At 43.8% G+C, this 21,506-nt stretch overlaps 5 protein-coding genes across 5 annotated transcripts; 3 read left to right on the forward strand and 2 right to left on the reverse strand.

Annotated features, from left to right (window-relative positions):
- Positions 1–1,471: 1,471 nt before the first annotated feature.
- Positions 1,472–8,514, forward strand: O0I10_001073 (uncharacterized protein; the record flags this gene model as incomplete). The annotated part of the gene is made up of 22 exons (XM_058481171.1): positions 1,472–1,708; positions 1,787–1,900; positions 1,966–2,319; positions 2,390–2,587; positions 2,643–2,914; positions 2,983–3,295; positions 3,352–4,206; positions 4,263–4,488; positions 4,556–4,798; positions 4,862–5,001; positions 5,067–5,297; positions 5,354–5,503; positions 5,564–5,668; positions 5,725–5,809; positions 5,865–5,971; positions 6,029–6,334; positions 6,399–6,637; positions 6,694–6,862; positions 6,926–7,299; positions 7,360–8,114; positions 8,171–8,300; positions 8,361–8,514. The coding sequence occupies 22 exons, from the start codon at positions 1,472–1,474 to the stop codon at positions 8,512–8,514; spliced, it is 5,757 nt and encodes a 1,918-aa protein (XP_058347809.1).
- A 623-nt stretch (positions 8,515–9,137) lies between these two features.
- O0I10_001074 (uncharacterized protein) lies at positions 9,138–10,644 on the forward strand (the record flags this gene model as incomplete). Its single annotated transcript, XM_058481172.1, has 5 exons — positions 9,138–9,345; positions 9,420–9,640; positions 9,710–9,791; positions 9,849–10,109; positions 10,163–10,644. The coding sequence occupies 5 exons, from the start codon at positions 9,138–9,140 to the stop codon at positions 10,642–10,644; spliced, it is 1,254 nt and encodes a 417-aa protein (XP_058347810.1).
- A 350-nt stretch (positions 10,645–10,994) lies between these two features.
- On the forward strand, positions 10,995–12,907 carry O0I10_001075 (methionine aminopeptidase, type II; the record flags this gene model as incomplete). Its single annotated transcript, XM_058481173.1, has 10 exons — positions 10,995–11,052; positions 11,147–11,254; positions 11,323–11,455; positions 11,519–11,618; positions 11,681–11,918; positions 11,980–12,278; positions 12,344–12,379; positions 12,447–12,526; positions 12,591–12,816; positions 12,881–12,907. 10 exons carry the CDS (start codon positions 10,995–10,997, stop codon positions 12,905–12,907), a joined length of 1,305 nt encoding a protein of 434 aa, XP_058347811.1.
- A 241-nt stretch (positions 12,908–13,148) lies between these two features.
- Positions 13,149–16,236, reverse strand: O0I10_001076 (uncharacterized protein; the record flags this gene model as incomplete). Its single annotated transcript, XM_058481174.1, has 4 exons — positions 13,149–14,440; positions 14,512–15,216; positions 15,294–15,392; positions 16,023–16,236. The coding sequence occupies 4 exons, from the start codon at positions 16,234–16,236 to the stop codon at positions 13,149–13,151; spliced, it is 2,310 nt and encodes a 769-aa protein (XP_058347812.1).
- A 1,485-nt stretch (positions 16,237–17,721) lies between these two features.
- O0I10_001077 (uncharacterized protein) lies at positions 17,722–19,937 on the reverse strand (the record flags this gene model as incomplete). Its single annotated transcript, XM_058481175.1, has 3 exons — positions 17,722–18,971; positions 19,045–19,680; positions 19,766–19,937. The coding sequence occupies 3 exons, from the start codon at positions 19,935–19,937 to the stop codon at positions 17,722–17,724; spliced, it is 2,058 nt and encodes a 685-aa protein (XP_058347813.1).
- Positions 19,938–21,506: the final 1,569 nt, after the last annotated feature.

Below are 21,506 nucleotides of genomic sequence, written 5' to 3' on the forward strand. Positions count from 1 at the left end.
CGTGTGTTGTAATGGGGTGCACACGCCATGAACTTGCCATTCAGTCAAAGACAATTGGATCAAGACAGTTGTAGGGTTGGCATGATGGGTTGAAGCAGGAAATGTTTGTAGGTGGTAGTTGTATACTTGAATGCGGTAACAGTTGAGAATGGGAGGAAGAGGGAAGGAGTGGAAATTAAATAGGTCGGACACCTCTTCTTGTATAAATGCATGAACACTGTACATCAATCCTTGATATCGAGATTGCTCCTCTCGAACCTGAAACTTTCACACAAGATGCTCTTGGACATGCTGGTCGAACATTCTCGTAAAGCATCCATGCATCATTGTAAAGATCACGAGAAGCCTGTACCTGCATGTTTTATCTCTAATTTAAACGTGATGGAGCTGTTTGATGCTAATTGATTGTGTCGAGACTCGACATCACTATTATAGGAAAGGTGGTGAAGTGAGTGGGCCAACGTGTCCTCATAAGAAAGGAAATCAGAAAAAGATGATGCGACCCAAAGCTGAGGCAATCATGTGATTGTTGTAGATGATACAGGTCAGTGACAGCAATTTATTCCTCGGCAATGTATAGACATGGATTATAGCCTTCTACATTTCAAAGTGTCTCTTGATGCATCAAGTTTCTTTCATCTTTATTGTCCACAAAGGATCATGATTTTTAAAAGGCTCTCGGGCGTCAACGTAATACGATCTCATCGATGTTCATGTCAATCCCTATGCCAAAATATAGACGACCGGTGCATGGCAACCTTCTTCTTTGACAGATTGGTACTCAAATAACCTCCTTGTTGGACCCTATTCGATGCATCACCACTCCTTGACATACGCTCGATTGTTTCCTCGCGGGGCATTTATAATATAAGACTTCCATACAAGTATCATCGTTGAATAGCACAATGAGTGAGTCTTCATTGTTTCATTCCAGCATCATTGTACTACTGCCTGTGTGCCAAATAAAGACCTTGAATGAAAACAAAGCGATGGTTGTTTTGCATTATTGATGGTGGTGGTGTTATGAATGCCAATGATCCCTGTAGAGGGGCATCACTTGTGTATCTAATTGATACCATTGCAGCATCGATCAACTCAAAAGATGACGGTGGTGGTGGTGATGGAATAGCTTTGATTCAAGTCACGAGCCGCGTGGTAGGACCAAATGTAAGCTAGCTGTGTATGTGTTCTCTCTCCCCACTACACTTTTATCGGCACCCCTTACACTTGTAGAAACGAGCTCATCTGTCCTTTCGTTTTGGATTCTCCCCCATTTAACAATTGCCTGGAAGCAACTCGCCTTTTATTGAGCGAATAGACAAAAACAACAACAACAAAAGCTTAAACTGTAAGGAAGCAACAAGTTTTGCGCTACTCTACGCTCTCGCGACTAAAACAGGCGAATAGGTTTAAACACCCGTTACTCTCTTCTCGACATTTCCCTGTGCAACTTTTCTTGGTTTCATCAGCAATGTCAACTTCAACAGACCTCTTTACTCTAAGCAAAGCGTTCTTAAAAGCCGGTTATGCAGCCACCAGTACAGTCGAAAATGCTATGCAGGTCATGGATATTGTCGATGTCAGGAACGAAGATGCTATTGCAAGAGTACTCGCCGTGATGGTCCGGACGCATTCAGACCTTGAACCCAGTGCTGATGGACAACGAACTTGGCAAGTAGACAACTTTGTAGAAGCGATCAGGCAACAGGTAAGCAAAGTGAGGGGGGAGGTGGGCAATATGACGTGGATAATGATGATTGACACGTGTATGTAATGTATCGAAAAGGATCCATCGATCAACTGGACAACGGTGCTTTGCAAATTGGATCATCCTGAATTTACATTGTATAATCTTACGGGATTGAAGATGATTGTGGATACGTGGAATGCTAGTCAAAAGGTAAAAATAGAGAAGGGAAAAGGGATGAGATGGGATGCTGACTTGTTATGTATACGCGTATATAGCATAATCCAACACCAGAAGAGTTTCCGCTTCAAGTATTCTTTTTGCAATGGCAAAACGTTCGTGGCCAACTCAGTGTTTTATATCAAATGTTATGCAGCCCTCCCGATTTATTTGATCTCGCCAATCATCCTGGTATTACGAGCGTCATTCGACCTGTTCATATCATGGCCTTGAATACAGCGATGCGACCTGCAGCCATGCAACTTGCCGCATTCCAACTCAACTGCTTGGAAATGATCAGCGCTATCATCAGCTTAGCGGATACTTCGGTTGGAGATGATGTACGCTTTCTTATGGAACGCCTCACAGTACAATATCCAGAATTGTTGTTACTTGGATTGGCACAATTGCAGGTAATGTATCAATGAGAGAGAACACATAATCAATAGCATGATGACTAACGCATAACAATAATCCCTTTAGCCTATCAAGAATGATCTTCAGCGTACCTTGTTGCTGAAGCTATTGAACATCTTCCTCATTGGTCATGCTAATTCGGCACTTGTGATCACCTTGCTGATGCGTGTACAACCCAACTTGATGGTGGAAGGACTTCTTGACATGTACGCAAAGGACCCCACAACACTTCCACGGATATTGGATGTTGCACAAGAGACAAAGGTATGATGGATTTGAAAGAATAGGGGGGGTATTAGATACTCATCAAGCGGAGTAGATTTTGGTACATATTCTTCGCGTCGATGCACCCATGTTCGTTCTCGACTTGGCTTCTCTTGCTGCAAGAAGACAACATCTTAATATGGAGAAATGGCTTTCCGAGAGAGTGGCAACAGCAGATGGCCTTGCTTTTTCGATCATGTGCATTGATTTCCTTGAGAAAAAGTGCTCGGAGGAAGTGGCAAAGTATTCAAGACCCAATGCGAATGTACCAACATTGCCTCTTTCTATCGATGTATTGCGTATCTTTTTCCGAGTATTGGGTGAAAGGTAAATGATTGTCGACTACAGGACCCGAGAACTTGGGTAACTCATCATTGTGTAACACACATTCTTAGACAACTTCCCGCTCAAGAGTCTGAAAAGCTTTGGAAAATTATGCAGCTCTATTCTCAGTTACATGCTGGTGCCACTGAACATACAACAAGCCCATCGATGGCTAGAGTGAGCACGCCTGGAATGGCACCCGATACCAATGGCCTAGATCAAAATCAATCAGCCGCCGAGATCGAGCTTATGGTGAAGCGTTACTTTGTTCGTCTTTATTCGGGTGAATTGAGTGCTGAAAAGTTTGTTGCTGTATTGCACAATTGCCACGATTCGCAAGATCAAAATCAATCCGAGTTCTTTTCATGCACTGTACATACACTGGTACGTGTGGATACTATTTTCATCATAGGAGAAGATGCTGATTGTTACATGTATAGCTTGATGAGGTGCGATTTTTCAACCAGTATCCTGATGACGAGCTTCGAGTGACCGGCAAACTTTTTGGTTTATTGATTCATCATCACTTGATCACGTACACGCTTTTACGACTTGCATTGAAACATATCTTGGATGCTGTCAACAGCCCTGTTGGATCGAAAATGTTTCAATTTGGTGTGTTTGCACTTGCTCAATTCTTGGATCGATTGTCTGAATGGCCACAATACACCATGTTACTTTCCAAGATTCCAGGTCTCAAAGAATACCCATCTATCGTTGAAAGCATCGATGCAGCAATCAATCGTCTTTCCAATACCGTGAATGACAATGACGAAAGGCTCTTACACACCGCATCATCGACACCTCGAGGCGCCAATGCATCATCACCAGCACCAAGTGATGACGATAGGGCGAATGCGACATCTGCTCAATTGACAAAGTTACTCGAGGCATCCAATTCATATGATATCCCACCAGAAGATGTTCAAGAAAAGATTGCATTTGCCATCAACAACCTTACTCTCAGCAATATGGACGACAAGCTACAGCAAATTGAACCATTATTGGATGAGACAAGGTGGAAATGGTTTAGCCATTATTTGATTGTACGACGAGTGAGCGTTGAAAAGAACAACCATGACTTGTATTCAACCCTCTTGACACGAATCGACAACTCTGGATTAACGGACGCAATGATCGAGGAAACATACAGAAACATCCAGATCCTTTTACATTCAAAGTCGACTGATGCATCACAGCGAGATCGTGATACGCTCAAAACACTTGGATCATGGTTGGGAAAGATGACGTTGGTGAAGAACAAACCCATTCGTCACAAGGACTTATCATTCAAGGTAAACGCACATCATATCTTTTTTATATATGGCTGTTGACTTATGGCAAATGATAGGACTTATTGCTCGAATGCTATGATCAAAAACGACTCATTGTGGCAATCCCTCTTACGTGTCGAGTGCTACAAGAAGCATGCAATAGCAAGATATTTAAGCCTCCCAACCCTTGGCTGATGGGTATTCTCAAGCTACTCGCTGAACTCTACTGGCAAGAAAACTTGAGTTTGAAGCTCAAGTTTGAGATTGAGATCTTGTACAAGGCATTGGATCTTGATTTGAATGGTAAGCAATGGATCGACCCTTTTTATAGTTCTTATTGACTCATACATGTGATGCATTATGAATATAGAAATTGAACCCACGTCTTTATTGGAAAGAAGACAAAGGACTATGGCATCAACATCAGCAGCAGCAGCAGCAGTAACAGCATCAACCCCACAATCACAACTACCAGCACAGGCAACCGCAGCATTGGATAACATGTCTCAGTCTCTACAACAACAACAGCAACAAGATCAACATTTGAAACGACCCAACCTACCCGACCGCTTCACTGATATTGAAGAAGAAGACACCATGCGATGGCCTTCAGGTACTTGCCCAATCTCCATTCCAATTCCAAATGTGCACTTGGCTAACCTTGGGTGACATTTAGGCAATGAGCATGCGTTTGATGTCGACGTGTCGGCACTATTATCCAAGCTCCAATTCAGTCAAGCGATATTGCAGGCATTTGACCAAAGTCCAGTGATGAAAATGTGCGTTTTTCGTGCCATGACCGAAGCCATTCACAAGGTTAGTATACATGCAAGCCATTGCTTTATGCAAATGATCCAACTCACACGTGATCATGCATATAGGTGGTTCCATCAGCCGTGATGACAGCGGCGAACATTGCTAGTGCCTCTACAAGGAATTTGGTGTTGAAGGATTTTGCCACCGACGCTGATGAAATGAAACTCAAGAGAGCAGCTCACACAATGTCATCCACATTAAGTGCTCGATTGGCTGTAGCAACATGCAAAGAGCCTTTGTGTAACACCATCATTGAAACGATCCGTATGCAAGTTGCACAAGCTAATTTGCCAGAGGTAAGGAATAGACATCATATCCTCCTCCTCTTGTTACTGATTTGAGTTGTTTTTAGACAATCGGCGAAGAGATTGGAAGCTCGATCATCCTCGACAACATTGACCTGATTGAAGCTTTTGTTGAAAAACAAGCGCAGCTACGTTCTATTAACGACATTGAACGCATCATGGCACCCTCCTATGCCAGTCGAAGAATGCACAAAGAGGTATATCCAAAATATGCAGTGGGGGCGTCCTTTTATTGACAACACACACACAAACAATAGAATCCACACAGCCCCTATTTCGATATGCTCAGCCTTCAAGGATCTCCACACAATATCCAATTGCCCGACTTTTTGAAGCCCACTGGCAACGTGTCCTATGAGCAGGTAAAGGATGATCTTTTGAACTTGATGCAGGTTTTTCCTCAACGTCTTGAATATAGATGCAATTCTATGAGACCTTTGATCATCTACCTACTCCACCCATCGAGGCACAGATGCCACCCAATAGTATGCCACCACCATCAAGTAAGTCTCCCATTTGTATTCATATTGTGGAATCGGCATTGACGAAAAGGCATAGGTTATCCATATGGTGTTTATCCTAATGTCTCGGCTGCACCTGGTCTCCCAGCCCCTGCTGCTCCAGAACAAATCAATGACAGCAGTGCTGTAGTATCCAAGATTCAGGTAATTCTAATCACCTAGCAATGATAAGGACTTAGTTTACTGAAGGATGTACTTTAGTCTATGCTAAATGACCTTGATCACTATATTCGACAACCATCCAACAACGACATTGGCAGCTTCAAAGCACTACCCCCACAACATGAGATCTACCAATACATGCGGCAGTTCCTTGTATTCATAAAATCGAACCCAATGGCGCCCAATGCGTTGCAAACGTTTGCCGAGAAGGTCATGTTGATGCTCTATCAGAGTAGCACCGCCTTTGCTTTGGAAACATACACAGCCTTCTTGCAAGCCATCTTTGAGCTTTATCCCGAGTTAGCCAAAGAAGCCGTATCCTGGTTCCTTTACGCCGATGATGAGGTATGTGTATCTTTTTTTATACAGTGAGTGATGGAATCGGATGCTAATCAAATCATCGTTTTAGCGTAAATACAATGCGGATGTTACCTACATGCTGATCTCGTACGAGCTTATTCCCCTCGAAGAACACGACGTACAATTGTCAAAGTTGATTCGCGCCAAGGCGGATGGCATACTGGATTATGCGGTTTCCCTCATGCGACTTTGTTTGCTTTCCAAGAGCGATGTATCCGTTCTCGAGGACCATGTATTGACAGTAGCAGCCCTTCAGGATTTAGTCAAGAGCGCTGAAGCACCTGAATCGTAAGTAATCAAAAATGGTGTTGGCTTAGAGGGCTATGGCTAATATGTTCGTATAGTGTGATGGCATTCATCAATGAGATCGAAGACGAATACAAGGCAATGCTATCTCATACAGTGACTGTGGAAGGAAGTTATCTTGAGATGCGAATGCTTTTGGCTCAATGGACACGTTTATGCATTCATCCCATGTGCAAGGACAGCCTCTTGAATAAGCTAGCAACAAAGGTAAGTCTTTCTTTGCGTGATAGAATAGCATCATCTAACATGATGGATGGACTTTTTCTTTAGATTATCAAGGATGTTTGCAAATCGGATGACCAACAGCATATCTTTTTACGAATGTGCATCCAAACAGCTGTTCAACAATATTTGTCTTTTTCATCGCCAACCTCTCCCAACCAATATCGCATCAAAGATTCCACTGATTCGGTCGCACGACTTTTCGCATTTATGACCATTGCTCGAGAACCAGACAATAGCAAGGATGACAACCGAAGCAAGTTCCTGTATGATGCATTGTCCGTCATTGTCCTCATGCTTGCCAGCCATCACCAAGCACAGGAGAACAATTTTGATCAGCGACCCTTTTTACGCTTGCTCTTGTCTACATTTATCGAAGTTAGCAAGGCTACTGTTGATATCAATGCCATTGTGCCCTTTAGGTAAAAGTTTACATGTTTGCTTTTGATTTCTCATTGGCTGACCATTTTCCCCATCCCTAGTGAGGTATTGTACACGATCCGCCCATCCTTACTTCCAGGCTTTGCATTTTCGTGGTTGCAGATCATATCCCATCGCGTGATTTTATCGGAGCTACTTGCAGGACACGATGCTGAAAGATGGAAGCTATGTGAAAAGTTGATTGTTGCTCTTTTGGAGTTCCTGGGTGAGCTTATTCAGCAAGGTGGACTCGCATTGCAATCATCACAGATCTTTTACAGGGGCACTTTGCGCACCTTGGTGGTCATCTTGCATGATTTCCCAGAGTTCCTTTCACATCACTACATGTCCTTGGTATCCGTGATCCCACACGATTGTGTTCAAATACGCAACTTGGTGCTCAGTGCATTCCCACCCAGCATGCGTCTTCCCGATCCTTCCGTGCCTGATATGTCTTTGGATAATTTGGCCGAGTTCAATGAAACACCCGCCATGTCCCTCAGCTACACAGCATCTTTGCGATCTGGTGATGATGATGATGATGATGATGTCGATATCATGGCCTTGGCAGACGAGTACATGAGCGATGATACGGAGACCGAAACACAACCTTCTTTCTTCACAAAGGCTCTCGAGTACATACAGCAATCCACTGAGGGTAATGAAGATGAATCACATCAGTATCATAGCCATCGACTTGGGGCACTTGTTCTTTATATTGGATCCAAGGGTGCTGCATTGACTGCAACGATGGCTTTGGAAAATAACCCTGCCACTCGCCTTTACAGCTACCTCCTCGAACACATGACAGCTGAAGGTAAGTACCCTATTTCCATATACATGACGTAGCATACTAATACCATCTTTTCTTAGGCCGCTACATTTTACTCAGTGCCATGACGGATCATTTACGATACCCCAACAGCCACACGTACTTTTTCAGAGCTGTATTGCTGCTACTCTTTACGCAAAAGGCTGAATCCATCAAGGAAAATATTACAAGGTGGGTTGCTTTGCTTGACATGGTATATGGACAATGCATGTTAACATGTGTATTACATAGGGTGTTACTGGAAAGACTCATTGTGAATCGTCCTCACCCATGGGGATTGCTTGCTACCTTTATCGAATTGCTCAGTGTCCCTGGATTTTGGCAACACAAGTTTATTCATGCGGCGCCAGAGTTTCAACGCTTATTTGACAACGTATCCCGGTAAGCTAAAATGGAAAAGAGAGGTGTCTTACAACATCTAATCTTTGTTGGAATGACTTTTATAGCTATGTCAAGCGTCAGTCGTAAAACCCCTTTTTTGCATAGTCTTCATTAATACAGATCATTCCCCATTTTTATCAATGACGCTTTTTGACGTTTGTTCATGCAAAGGATGATGGAAACTAAAGAATGATTGTGAACACATCTTATTTCTAATCCAACCCGAGTTGCTGTTTTCGCTGATGGGATAATATTTTGCCATGCAGCTGCCTTACTTAAATTAAGCTCTTCATATGTACCCAGGCGATAGGTGGTAAACGATCCCTTTGCTCACACACACACACACACTCCCACCAACATGATACTATTATACTAGGCCATTTCACCAGGGTCATTTTATTTTGTAGCAAGGTTGTACTAGCTGCAGTAACCGTGTATCACACAAAAGGTAAAAACATGAAGCTCCGCGCTTTCAGCCGTTCCAAATGTGCTACCAGCAGAAACATGCAATGGGTCAATATATCCTATCGGCACTTGTTTTTCTTGCAGGAGACCATTTAACCACCACTGTCGACTACTACAACACTCTTTTACTGTGGCATACTAAAACGACGTCCGAGACTGGCTATGGACAATTACACGTGGATATTCCTTGTCGGCATCGTCGTCTTTTTTCTTGTCATTGTAATCCTACTATGCTTCACCAAAGCAGGTGGGGATCGATTGTTTCTTGGCAGCACCCACGACCCTGAATGCATTAGCGAAATTGAAGAAACACCAGCGCTATTGGCAAGTTTATCAGAGGATGCTAGAATTAGTTATGAACAAGCAAAAGGTATAAAAGAAGAGAGAAGAATGGGGGGGCATGCAACAAGATCTCGGTCTCAATGGGGTCATCACGTTACATAGTATTCCAACAACGATATCCTCCTGACAGTATACCCACCGACATTACGCTCTCACAATTCGTCTCCATACAAGAAAAGGGCGTTTCAGCATTCGAGTTTGAATGGGATATGGAATCCAATAGCTTCGTATCAGCACGTACTGAGATCCAGTTCTTTAATGGCGAGTCATGTGTACAAACCAACCTGCCTTTGCCGAGAAATCAGGATGTCTATTATTGGGAGGTATGTTGTTCAACAAGCTATTATGTATGTAGGTAGGTAGGTCACAGCTCACTTATCATCATTCAATAGGCAAAGATGTATGAAAAGCCTCCAAATACTACCATCTCTGTCGGCGTGGCTACAAAACCATATCCTCATTTCAGATTACCTGGTAAATGTCACCCCATTGATCAAGATCAACAACAATGGCTCATCATATATGGACTAGGATGGAATAAACACTCCGTGGCCTACTTTAGCAATACTGGACATAAGCATTTCAACAATCCATTCTATGGCAAGCCCTATGGAGCCACGTTTCAAGAAGGAGATGTAGTGGGTGTTGGATACAGACATCGATCAGGCACCGTTTTCTTCACGCGTAATGGTCGACGACTTGAAGATGCATGCACCGGATTACGCTGGAATCTCTTTCCGACTATCGGAGCGAATGGCCCGTGCCAAGTCCATGTCAACTTGGGTCAAATGGGTAAGTAATGATGATATGATTGGGAGGGATTATGATACTGAATCAAACGGTAGGTTTTGTTTTTGTTGAAGCCAATGTCAAAAAGTGGGGGTTGGCTCCTATGCATGGTACATTGGCACCTCCACCTGCGTATGGATTAGAAGCTGGGTCCTTATTATTGGAACGTGGTACAACAGCAGCAACTTCATCGACTCGGGCAACGTATCGACATCCATCTTCGTATGATTCGGATGAAGACGATGATGATGATGACGATGATGAACAACCTTTAATCCAAATTGATATTCCACGCAATGGCAATGGAACAAGATATCCACAATATCCACCACCCGAGTATTCAACTTTTCCACGTTCTCCAGCCATGATTCCTCCTGCATTAGCCGCCGCCGCTCGTTATGATAGTGGCACTGATACCGAAGACAATGTCTCTGCAAGCAGTACAAGCAGCAGTAGTAATGATAGTTTCCTTGGTAACAACAACAACAACAACAACAACAACAACAGTAATCATAGCCGTCGTCACCATCATTCATGATATACCCAACTCTACTACTTGTTCCTCCTTTTTCCCAAACCTCTCCCATTACTTATTCCATCCATATCCCGTCTTTTTTTTTATGTTCTCATTGTGATCCCTTTTTTTCTCTCTCCCCCTCCCACCATGTGGGGGTTTTGATGTGATTTGTAAATATCCCAAAAGATAGTCGTTCACTTTTTATTTAAGGCTACTACAATGCGTGTATACGCACGCGCGGATGTACGGGGCAGTGCTTTGATGAACATGCAAAAAAAAAAGTCGAATTCCCGAAAGAGTAAAAATATTTTCACAGCAGCAGGATTCCCTTTATCCCTCTTTCTCCCTTCTAAAACACACGTACACTTGACATGGCGAACGAAGTAAAGGAGACGACTGCTAATGCAGCTACTACCAACAATGAAAACAGTATGTGAATGCCAACATTGGGACATGGGGTCTTTGAGTTCTCCATTCAGCTTGCCAACCTTTGAATTCCTTTCAACCACTTATGCATGTATAGCCAAGGTAGAAGACAAGCCTGTGAATAGCACCACCGCCAATAACGAGAACAAGGAAAATGAAGCAAAGGAGGGTGATAATGAACAAGGCAACGGTAGCAGTGCTCCCTGTAAGAACGACAAAGGAACATATACACAATGGACACCATCCACTTATATCTTTATCTTTGTATATCAGCTAAAAAGAAAAAGAAGAACAAGAAAAAGAAAAAGTCTCCAAAGACGCAAACTGAACCACCCACTGTACCTGTTGCATCCATCTTTACGAGCCATGTGTATCCTGAAGGTGAGACTCACGAGTACCGTGACGAGTAAGTAGTAGTTCATGCATGCTACAATGATGATGTATCATTTTTACCCACGCACGGTGATAGCAATTTGTGGCGTACCACCAGTGAAGAGAAGCGTGCTGCTGAACGTGCCTCCGAGGATGATTACAATGATATGCGCAAGGCTGCTGAGGTCCACCGTCAGGTAAAATAGAGCTGATCACGTAGTACGTGGGGACGATGTTATTGATGACAAGGAATACATAGGTGCGTGCCTATGCTCAAAAAGCCATCAAGCCTGGTATGAGCATGATTGAGATTGCTGAATTGATTGAAAATGGTACTCGTGCTGTGGTCGATGAGAATGGTCTTGAGGCTGGTATTGGTTTCCCTACGGGTGTTTCTCTCAACCATTGTGCTGCTCATTATACTCCCAATGCCGGTGACAAGACGGTCCTTTCTTACGATGATGTCATGAAGGTTGATTTTGGTGTACATGTCAAGGGTAAGTAAAAAGAGAAGGAGGGATGGATGCATACATCTCTCTCTGACACCACATGATATAGGTCGCATCATTGATTCAGCCTTCACCATGAACTTTAATCCCAAATTCGACAAGTTGGTGGAAGCTGCCAAGGAAGCTACCTATGCAGGTATCAAGGAAGCTGGTATTGACGTTCGCCTCTGTGATATTGGTGCCGCTGTCCATGAAGTGTATGACTCTTATGAAATCGAATTGGATGGTAAGACCTATGATATCAAGCCCATTCGCAACTTGAACGGCCACACCATCGAACCTTACAAGATCCATGCTGGCAAGTCTGTACCCATCATTCGCAATTCCGGTGACGAGACCAAGCTTGAGGTAAAATGGATGGATCCCAAAAAAAAGACTTTTGGTATTGATAAAGGAGTGTTGGCCATTTATAGGAAGGCGAGCAAATTGCTATTGAGACTTTCTGTTCGGTAAGTAGTAGTAGTAGGCGCAATCTTTTATATCAGTGGATAGTTCGTCTCATCATCAACGTTGTAGACGGGTCGTGGCTATGTGGTTGAGGATGGTGAATGTTCGCATTATGCCCGAAATGCTGATGTTGGCTTTGTCCCTCTCAGGTAAAAACGAAGTGGATTATGGTAAAGAGACCTCGACTCATATGGGCTCTCGTTCATTCATTAGACTTCCTCGTGCAAAGTCGTTGCTTGCTACTATCAACAAGAGCTTTGGTACATTGCCATTCTGCCGTCGATACCTTGATCGCATTGGTGAACAAAAGTATCTCATGGGCTTGCGAAACTTGGTTTCCGCTGGTGTTGTCACTGAATATCCTCCCCTCGTTGACACCAAGGGCTGTTACACTGCACAACTTGAGCATACCATTTTGCTCAGACCAACATGCAAGGAGGTACGTTGTTATCCGTCTTTTGTGTTTCCACCAAACATGTCACTAACAATCCATGACTTTATAGATTTTGTCCAAGGGTGATGATTACTAGAAAGGTTTCTTTGTGTTGTTTTCCAATCAATCAAAAAAAAGTGTATATCTATATATATATCTTCGTGTACAAACAAAAAAGTGCTTAATGAATGAGAACATTGTGTGTGGGATGCCAGCAATATAAAACGATCAAGAGAGAGAGAGAATACTAAATAGTAAGGGAAGTAATACAATATATATAACATCCAAGCGTGTGTGAGAGAGAGGGATGTTCAAAAGAGAGAGCCTATGTACAATTACTACACCGCTTTGGTCACGTCATTATCGGATGGTGTTGTCGCGGCTGCATTTGTGGATGATGATGGTGATGGTGAGGGTACATCTAGGATATCGTCAGGTAGAGGGGCTTCAACAGCAGCCATGGCAGCCACTTGCAGAGAAGGAAAAAAGTAAGGATACACATCACGGATGCATTGAATGGTATCCCAATCCACGTGATCCTCTGGAGACACGTATCTTCCTTGGAAATGACCGGTCGATGCGGTATCCATGCCAACGCTATCGTCCAGGGAGGGTGCTTCTGCTGCTGCTGCACCATAACGTTCCATCATAATGATTTCACCATGTTGCTTTGACTCGCGACGTTGATTGTTGTTGTTGTTGTTGGAAGCCGTAGGAGGTTGCTCTTTTTCATCCACATGGTGTTGCAATACGAGTTTACTGCCAGATCGATCACTCCAATCCGAATGAAATAGACCACCCCGTTTAGGTCGCTGTGTACCAAATCCTGCCACCAAGAGGCACTTGCGAACGGCCAACGAATCATTGACAACAAAATACCATCGCACATGTTGGCTGTTGCTATGGCGTAATGCAGCAATGGCCACTGATTTGAGTTCCTCCATAGCCGTATAATCCATTTGATGTACGCTTGACAAATCAAGGATCACTGCCTTCAATACCTCGCTTTGGTTTTCGACAATTTCGAGTAATTTGCCGAATACGTATTTTGCATTCTCGAATACAAGGTTGTCATGAGGTTGGAAGCAGACCACTCCTTGACCAATAGGTTGTACATGTTGGCCCATGGTGGGATGAGAAAATGAGCAAAAGAATGGCTCTTGGGTTGTTGTTGTTGATGATGATGGTGGTATCAATTTGCCCATGATAGCATAGCTGGGTCGTGCTGATCGATATAGTTGAACGATCAATGATAACGCCACAGGCACGTAGACACTGATATCGAGACGTGTAAACAAAGAAATGATGTACGCAGCGGCAAAAATGATAAGCTCGGATGGATGTAAACGCCAATACTTGTACCAAACCGAAGGTCCCACAATCAAATCAGTGACCGCATGAATGATGACAGCTGCCAAACTTGCTGTGATGATGTACTGGAATGCCGGCGTGAACACGTATAATGCTAGCACCACAATAATAGCGACGACCACATTCAACATGGGCGTTTTGGCACCTGATTTGGAGGAGACGGCCGAACGGGAAAAGCTGCCAGTAACAGGGTATGAAGAAAAGAAGGAGCCGAAAATATTGGCCAATCCATTAGCCATGATCTCTTGGTTCACATTGACTAATAGAAAGATGTAGGTATAAGTAAAAAGATAAAAGACATTGTCCTTGACAACAAAATCCCACACTTACTCCGATAGTCGGATGCCTTGCCTAGAATAGTGGCAATAGCACAATGTTCCATGATCAACAAAGTGACGACGCTAGGAATGTTGGTTGCAATGGTAGCTAGCAAAGAACGATCGACTTTGGGAACGCCCATCATTTGAAAGCCGGAGGGTACAGCTCCAAGAATGGCAAAGGGGGTATCATCAGCGTCGCCATATCCGAAATGAATAATGAGCCACGATAAAAAGGTTGTGAATACAATGAGGATGACACTGCGTGAAATATTGAAATAAAAGATCACCCGAGCGTATTGTGGATATCGATGTGACAAGTATTGTGATAGATATCGGATGCCGTAGAGCCACACGAGTGAAAGGATACCAAATGCTGCATCCACACCGCTCTCGTTGAGATGAATCAATGTTTTACCAAAGACGAGATAGGGTGCTTCGCTGGTATTGATATTGGGGACGCCGAAGATTTTGGAGAATTGGTTAATGACAATGGTCAAGCCGCTGCCTGCCATGAATCCTGCAATGGCGGGTTCACATATAAAGTCGAATAGAATGCCGAGACGTAAAATCGATAATCCAAGAGCGACGATACCAGCAAAGAGGGCCATGGTTACTGCATATTGATGTTGTGTCCATACACCTGATTCAAACTCTGGCATCGACTTGATGCTAACCCAAATCTGCCCCACAAGCAAGGACATGATGGCAGAGGTGCCTATGTATCATCATCTCCCACGTTAATAAGTGCGTCCCTATTAGCTGAGAAAAAAAGAGAGATAGCCACACACTTACCGAGACTAACGTCTTTTGATGTGCCAAGAAATGGGTAGATAACGACTCCCACAAAGCTAGAATATAGGCCATATTGTGGTGGTAGTTCTGCAATTTTGGCTTTTTTGTGTCACATACAATTAACAAAAGAGATTGCAAAAGTAGAGGTCAGCTGAAGCCTGTCAAGGAAGGTGACATGCATACATGCATAGTTCCCACCCACCCACACACCCATAGCAACAACCCCCCCCTTGACGATACATACCATAAGCCATAGACTGAGGCACCACAACCGTTTCCCACCTGATAGCACACACACACAATAATGAGATCGCTGATAAGCCAATTGACGCTGTGAGCCTGGGGGCAGCCATGTCATGATTGGCAGACCCTCCAAAGTAAGATCGAACATGACCACCAAAGTGTTGGCCAAAAGCTCTCGCCTGGTCAATGTAACGCGGAGGCGGGTTGTCGATGTAGGCTGCTTGCATACGACGAGAGCCTTAATAGAAAGAAAAGAGAGATAAGATAACAAAAGAAAAGCGGGAAGATATAAGTAATCGTGGAGGAAAAAGCGGATAAGACTATAAAAAGACACAGCTTAGTCGGTGCTCGATCGCTTGCAGTTGCTTGGTTATGATTAAACCCCATTTAACCGCCTGTCGCCTGGGAACTACACGGTGCATTTGCTTTTATGACATAGAGGAGTCGTCGATAGCAACAACCCCCCCCCACCTTGACGATACATACCATAAGCCATAGACTGAGGCACCACAACCGTTCCCACCGTGATAGCACAAATGAGATCGCTGATAAGCCAATTGACGTTGTAATGGGGCAGCCATGTCATGATTGGCAGCATTCCTCCAAAGTAAGATCGAACATGACCACCAAAGTGTTGGCCAAAAGCTCTCGCCTGGTCAATGTAACGCGGAGGCGGGTTGTCGATGTAGGCTGCTTGCATACGACGAGAGCCTTAATAAGAAAGAAAAGAGAGATAAGATAACAAAGAAAAGCGGGAAGATATAAGTAATCGTGGAGGAAAAAGCGGGATAAGACTATAAAAAGACACAGCTTAGTCGGTGCTCGATCGCTTGCAGTTGCTTGGTTATGATTAAACCCCCATTTAACCGCCCGTCGCCTGGGAACTACACGGTGCATTTGCTTTTATGACATAGAGGAGTCGTCGGATCAAAAAAAGAAAAAGAGGAACATTTACGTAATAAACCAGCTATTGACAGGTGTATAGCAACCACAGCAACATGATCTTTTGATAGGTAACCACCACCAGCCAGTAGTGATGCAATGGCTTTCATGATTGACGCTTTTTGTTGTTGTTGTTGTTGTTGACAGGTAGACTTTTATAGCTCACCTCCAGTCATAATGCACTAGACAATGAACGCCATAGGGTCCGAAGATATGATTGGTTTCCCGCCCGAATGAATGATTGACCTATACTAGCTATGGATGGGTGCACCATGAAAAAACTTGTTCATGATCCCAGGTTTTTTAAAAGTCAATTGCCGCATGAAGGTACATGGTAGCAGCTTAGCTGCAGTATGCTTAAAGCACCGATGCCTCGGGGCTACAACATCTTATGCAGGACTGGACACATTTCAACAACACCCCCTCGTGCATGAATGTGATTAGTGGTTATGGCGTTTTAGATCCCTTTTTTCCTTTTCCCAATCACGCACGCCGATTCACGTGATAAAACCACTTTTTTTTTACATGGTGTGCCTCGCAAAATCAAGCCACGCATCATCGTCGTTCATTCAATGACATGTCTTGTTAGCTAGTAGTAGTGGCTTTCATCTATTTGAATGATGATGGATCATTATTATTGAAGAAGCAGGTGGAGGGGCTCGACCTTTGAAAGACTCAACTCCAGGCAAATTGCTGCTATGCATACGTTGTTGTGGTATGTTCAATTCCTATTACATGGTCATTGTTGTGAATCTCTCCCACACTTTGTATACAAAGCAAGGCTCTTTGTCGTCGACAGCCTCGATTGACGCCATTTACTAAATCGGGCGAGTATGTGCACCTGATCATGCATCGCACCACATGCGACATGATCATGCAGTTGTTGACAAACACATGATTGGCCAATGTGGAATTTGAGAAGATTTAAATATGCACGTGTAACCAGCATTTGAAGCAAGTATATGCACCCTACCCCCTCCTTTTCTATATGCACAGCCAGCGTGAGACACACAACGTTGTAAACACTCATGAGCAATGTATAAAGATAAAAGACACAGGAAATAGAGTTGTATACAGAGGGAAAATCAACAAACAAAGCAAACGAAAAAGTGAGCAAACTATAGACATGCGTTTTGGAGGGAGGGAAGGAGGGAAAAAGTGCGTGTGCGTGTGTGTACGTGTGTGTGTGTGTGTGCGATGTTTTTCTTTTTCAGGGATTAAAAGAATGGGGTACGGGAAAAGACTACTTTAACATCAATGGGTCCGTTAAATCTTGATCTACGTTGCAATCCTCATGATGGCCTGTGAAGGGGTTGACAAGCCCATTTTGGAAAGGTGGGGGAGCATAATGCATCGCATTGTACGTGTTGGTCAACATCCCGTCGCGATAGAAACCGACACCATTACTAAATCCACCACTGCTACCACCACCACCTCCTCCACTACCGCTGCCGGCTGCATGCATGTTATCATTATCATCGCCATTGAGTTGTTGTTGTTGTTGTTGTTGTTGTCTCTCGTTAGTGCTTGAAGCAGTAGTAGTAGTAGCAGCAGCAGCAGCAGCAGTAACAGGCTTGCCATTATCATAACGATGGGTGGAGATAATGGATGAGGAAGGTGTCGATATGGATGACGAAGCGGATGAGGATGTGGTTGTTACAGCTGATACTAATGAAGTAGGATTGTAACCAGCGTATGAGGTTGAAGGCTGTTGTTGTTGTTGATGTAACAATTGCTGCTGCTGCTGCTGCTCATGGTTATGTGAAGGGTGTGGTGATTCAGGTTGATGAGGAGGATGAGGAGCTGTAGCGGTTGAAGAAGTTGATGCTGTTGTTGTGTTATTCAGAGGATGCACAGGATTCAACAGTTGCCCAATGTTTGCACCTTTGCTATGATCCGATCCATGCTCATCCGATACTCCATTTTGTTGTTCCTGTAATTGTTGTCCATTATAGAACCCCACTTCAGCAGCAGACATCATCGATGTCATTGAACCTTGTTGTTGTTGCTGCTGCTGCTGATAGTGAATCGATGATCGATGCTGTGGATGATCGCCTTGTTGACGATCTGCTGCTGGTGCGTACGATAACATGTCGTATCCCCTTGGATCAACCCTGGAGAGTGTCGATTGTGTGGATGAAAATGAGTAATGGCGCTGATATTGTTGTTGATGATGATGATGATGAAAGGAGGGTCGTGCAGGAGACACTAATGGTGTGTCAGGTGAGGAAGGGGATGGGATGGCGGATGTGGTATAGGCTGCTGCTCCATACATCATTGGCTGAGTCCCATATGGCCCGATCGTTGTCGGTGGAGATTCCCGTTGTTGTGTTGTTGTTGTTGTTGCCCCTTCCTCATCTATGCTCATGCGTTGTTGCTGATAGTTGAACATGGCGTTGGGTGATGCAAGGTTGCCATTGGTATAGTGATCATGTCCTCTTAATGATCCCATCGACATGCTACGTAAAGGAGGAGGATGTGGAGTACGACGATCTAATACAAAAGCATAGATAGGAAAGAATGAGCCACATGAACATGCAAAAGTGTCTCAGAAATGACTACTTACCACCAAATGCGGACATTGCTGCTGCCGCTGCTGCTGCTGCTGCCACTGTTCCAGTACCACCATTACTTGCTGCTGCTGCTGCACCATTACTGCCATCTGGCATAGGGATAGCGCCTGCGGCTGTGGCTTCTCCAGGATGATCAAAAGTAGGTTCAATCATGGGTGGGATTCTAAAGTTCTGCCTGACGAGTAATTCGGGAGAGATTTCCAAACTTGCAAGTTCAGGTACAGAGGAAGGAGTGCGAAGTCGATTGTTGAGGACATCTTGTGGATGATAATAGGATATCAAATGCTGCGAAACACCATTCACAACGATCGACATTGTCTTTTTGATAAGGCCATCTTTACGGAACTTGTATGAATCCGAAAGACTTCCCACCAGTTGTCGTTCTCGATTACGGTCAATTGACATTACACCACCAGCTGCAGCCACCGTGGATGATGTTGTACCATGATCAGCACTAAAGCTACGTTGTCGTGCATCATTGCCATTGCTGTTGCTGCTATTCGATGCTGAGATGGATCCTCGTTTGCCACTGCTGCCACTAGCGCGTTTATCAAGCTCACGATAAATTAAAAAGTTGCCGAGAATTCTTGAAGGGCTCCATACAAGACCATCCGTCCATCGCTTGATACCTAATGAATGAATGAATGAATGATGATGATTAATATCGTCATCATCATGATGGATCTCATCTTTTTTGTTTGCTTGCTTGCTTGCCTGATTCGCGCTCGTCAAATACAAAAACAGATCCAGATTGTACCATTTTACGCTCCTTCTCCTGCAGCCGTCTGCATATCCTTGGAAGTAATCCTCGACGACATCCTTCAAATATAAGTAATACATCTTGCGTGGTCTCAATGTATCCATGAAACGTTTCGGTCACGAGCATGTTGACAATGATAACGACGAGCGAGATAGAGAGAGAGTGTGTGTGTGTGTGAGTGTGTATGTGTGTATGTGTGTATGTGCGTGTGTGTACGTGTACAACCCCCAAGGAATCGCAAGTGTGTGAGATGGAAGGAGAAAGGAAAAAGTACGAATCAGTAGAACAAGAGAGGTGAAATGACCAATGTCGAGACCACCAATGGACTGAAGCGTGAGAGAAGAGAGAGAGTGGAAGAAGAGAGTGGAAGAGAGAAAAAGTAGCGGGTATGCGAGTAAAAGACAAGTTTGCTGCAACAGCAGCAGGTCATCATTACCCACGCGGGTCTCGTAAATTTAGCTCTTCTTGTCATGATGATGATGATGATGATGATGATGATGATAGTTGAGGCGTTTCCAATGCAACTTTTTCTTTTTTCCCCTCACCTCATTCATCCTTTGCTACTAGTGGCTGTAATGATACGTGATCATCATGGCTCTTTCCCCTTGCTGATGGATCCCTGATTCCCCTCTTGGTGCCTCTAATGTATGTATAAACTAGCCCCTGTTCTACAAATGACGCCGTCAGCAACAACGTATCCATCGCCACCCACTTTCCTTGGTTGGTTATCACAACCGAACATTAGGGTAGGATTCGCTTCTTGTCTCTCGTTCCAATATACATTCATTCTCTCTCCCCTCCCCCCTCCCTCTTAATTTCTCCTCCTATTTGAATCGCGTATAAAGAAAACAATAACGCATTACATAGGATCCTATCATTGCTTGTTCTCTTCTTCGTCCCCACCCAATGGGGGTATTTACATAGCAATAACGATGATCGTTCTTTTGGACGCACAGAGATAAAACCCGATGCATGATCTGAGATGCGGGTCCGTCCACACATACACACACACGCACTCACACAGCATTGTTGTACAACAGCAAAATGCTGATAAACAAGAAATAGAACTATCTTCTACTACTACTCAAAGTGAAAGAACATCATGACACCACCACCATCATTGTCATTGTTATTAAACCAATCCAAGTCATCTATATAAATATGCCTCTCTCACGTTGCATAATGTGTATTCATACGATGATGCTTCTTCACCTGCATGGCTTAAAGCTTTATTTCTGTAAACATCAAACATCGCCGAGAGAGAGGATGCGTCATCCTTGTGGTTTACTTTGTACATCCTATTTTGGTTTATAAGGAGAGGATGCTATTACTGTGGCTGGTTGCTTTGCTTATATCATCTATCCCATCTTACGTTGATATACAAGAGATGCACAGGTTGTCATATTCTGCAAACCTTGTGAATAGAAAGAACGAGAGCAACTAGACTTGTGCAACATCGGGATTGGACCCGCATACATTACGTATCTAATAGGCTTACGATTCCCGGTACCACATTTTCTCAGGGGTAAAGAGCACTAAAGCCAGCAGACCACAGAGAAAGCAAGGTGAACTTAGCGCATCATCTTGCATCAAAGCATAGGAGTCGATCCTTTTACGCGTTTATTGTCAGGTGACTACCGGAAATTCTTTCCTCCTTAAAATTCATGCATAAGAGATTTATGTTGTATGTGTACA

Source organism: Lichtheimia ornata (genome assembly GCF_029851405.1).
Source record: "Lichtheimia ornata isolate CBS 291.66 chromosome Unknown scaffold00003, whole genome shotgun sequence".
In the NCBI taxonomy this organism is placed as follows: Eukaryota; Fungi; Mucoromycota; class Mucoromycetes; order Mucorales; family Lichtheimiaceae; genus Lichtheimia; species Lichtheimia ornata.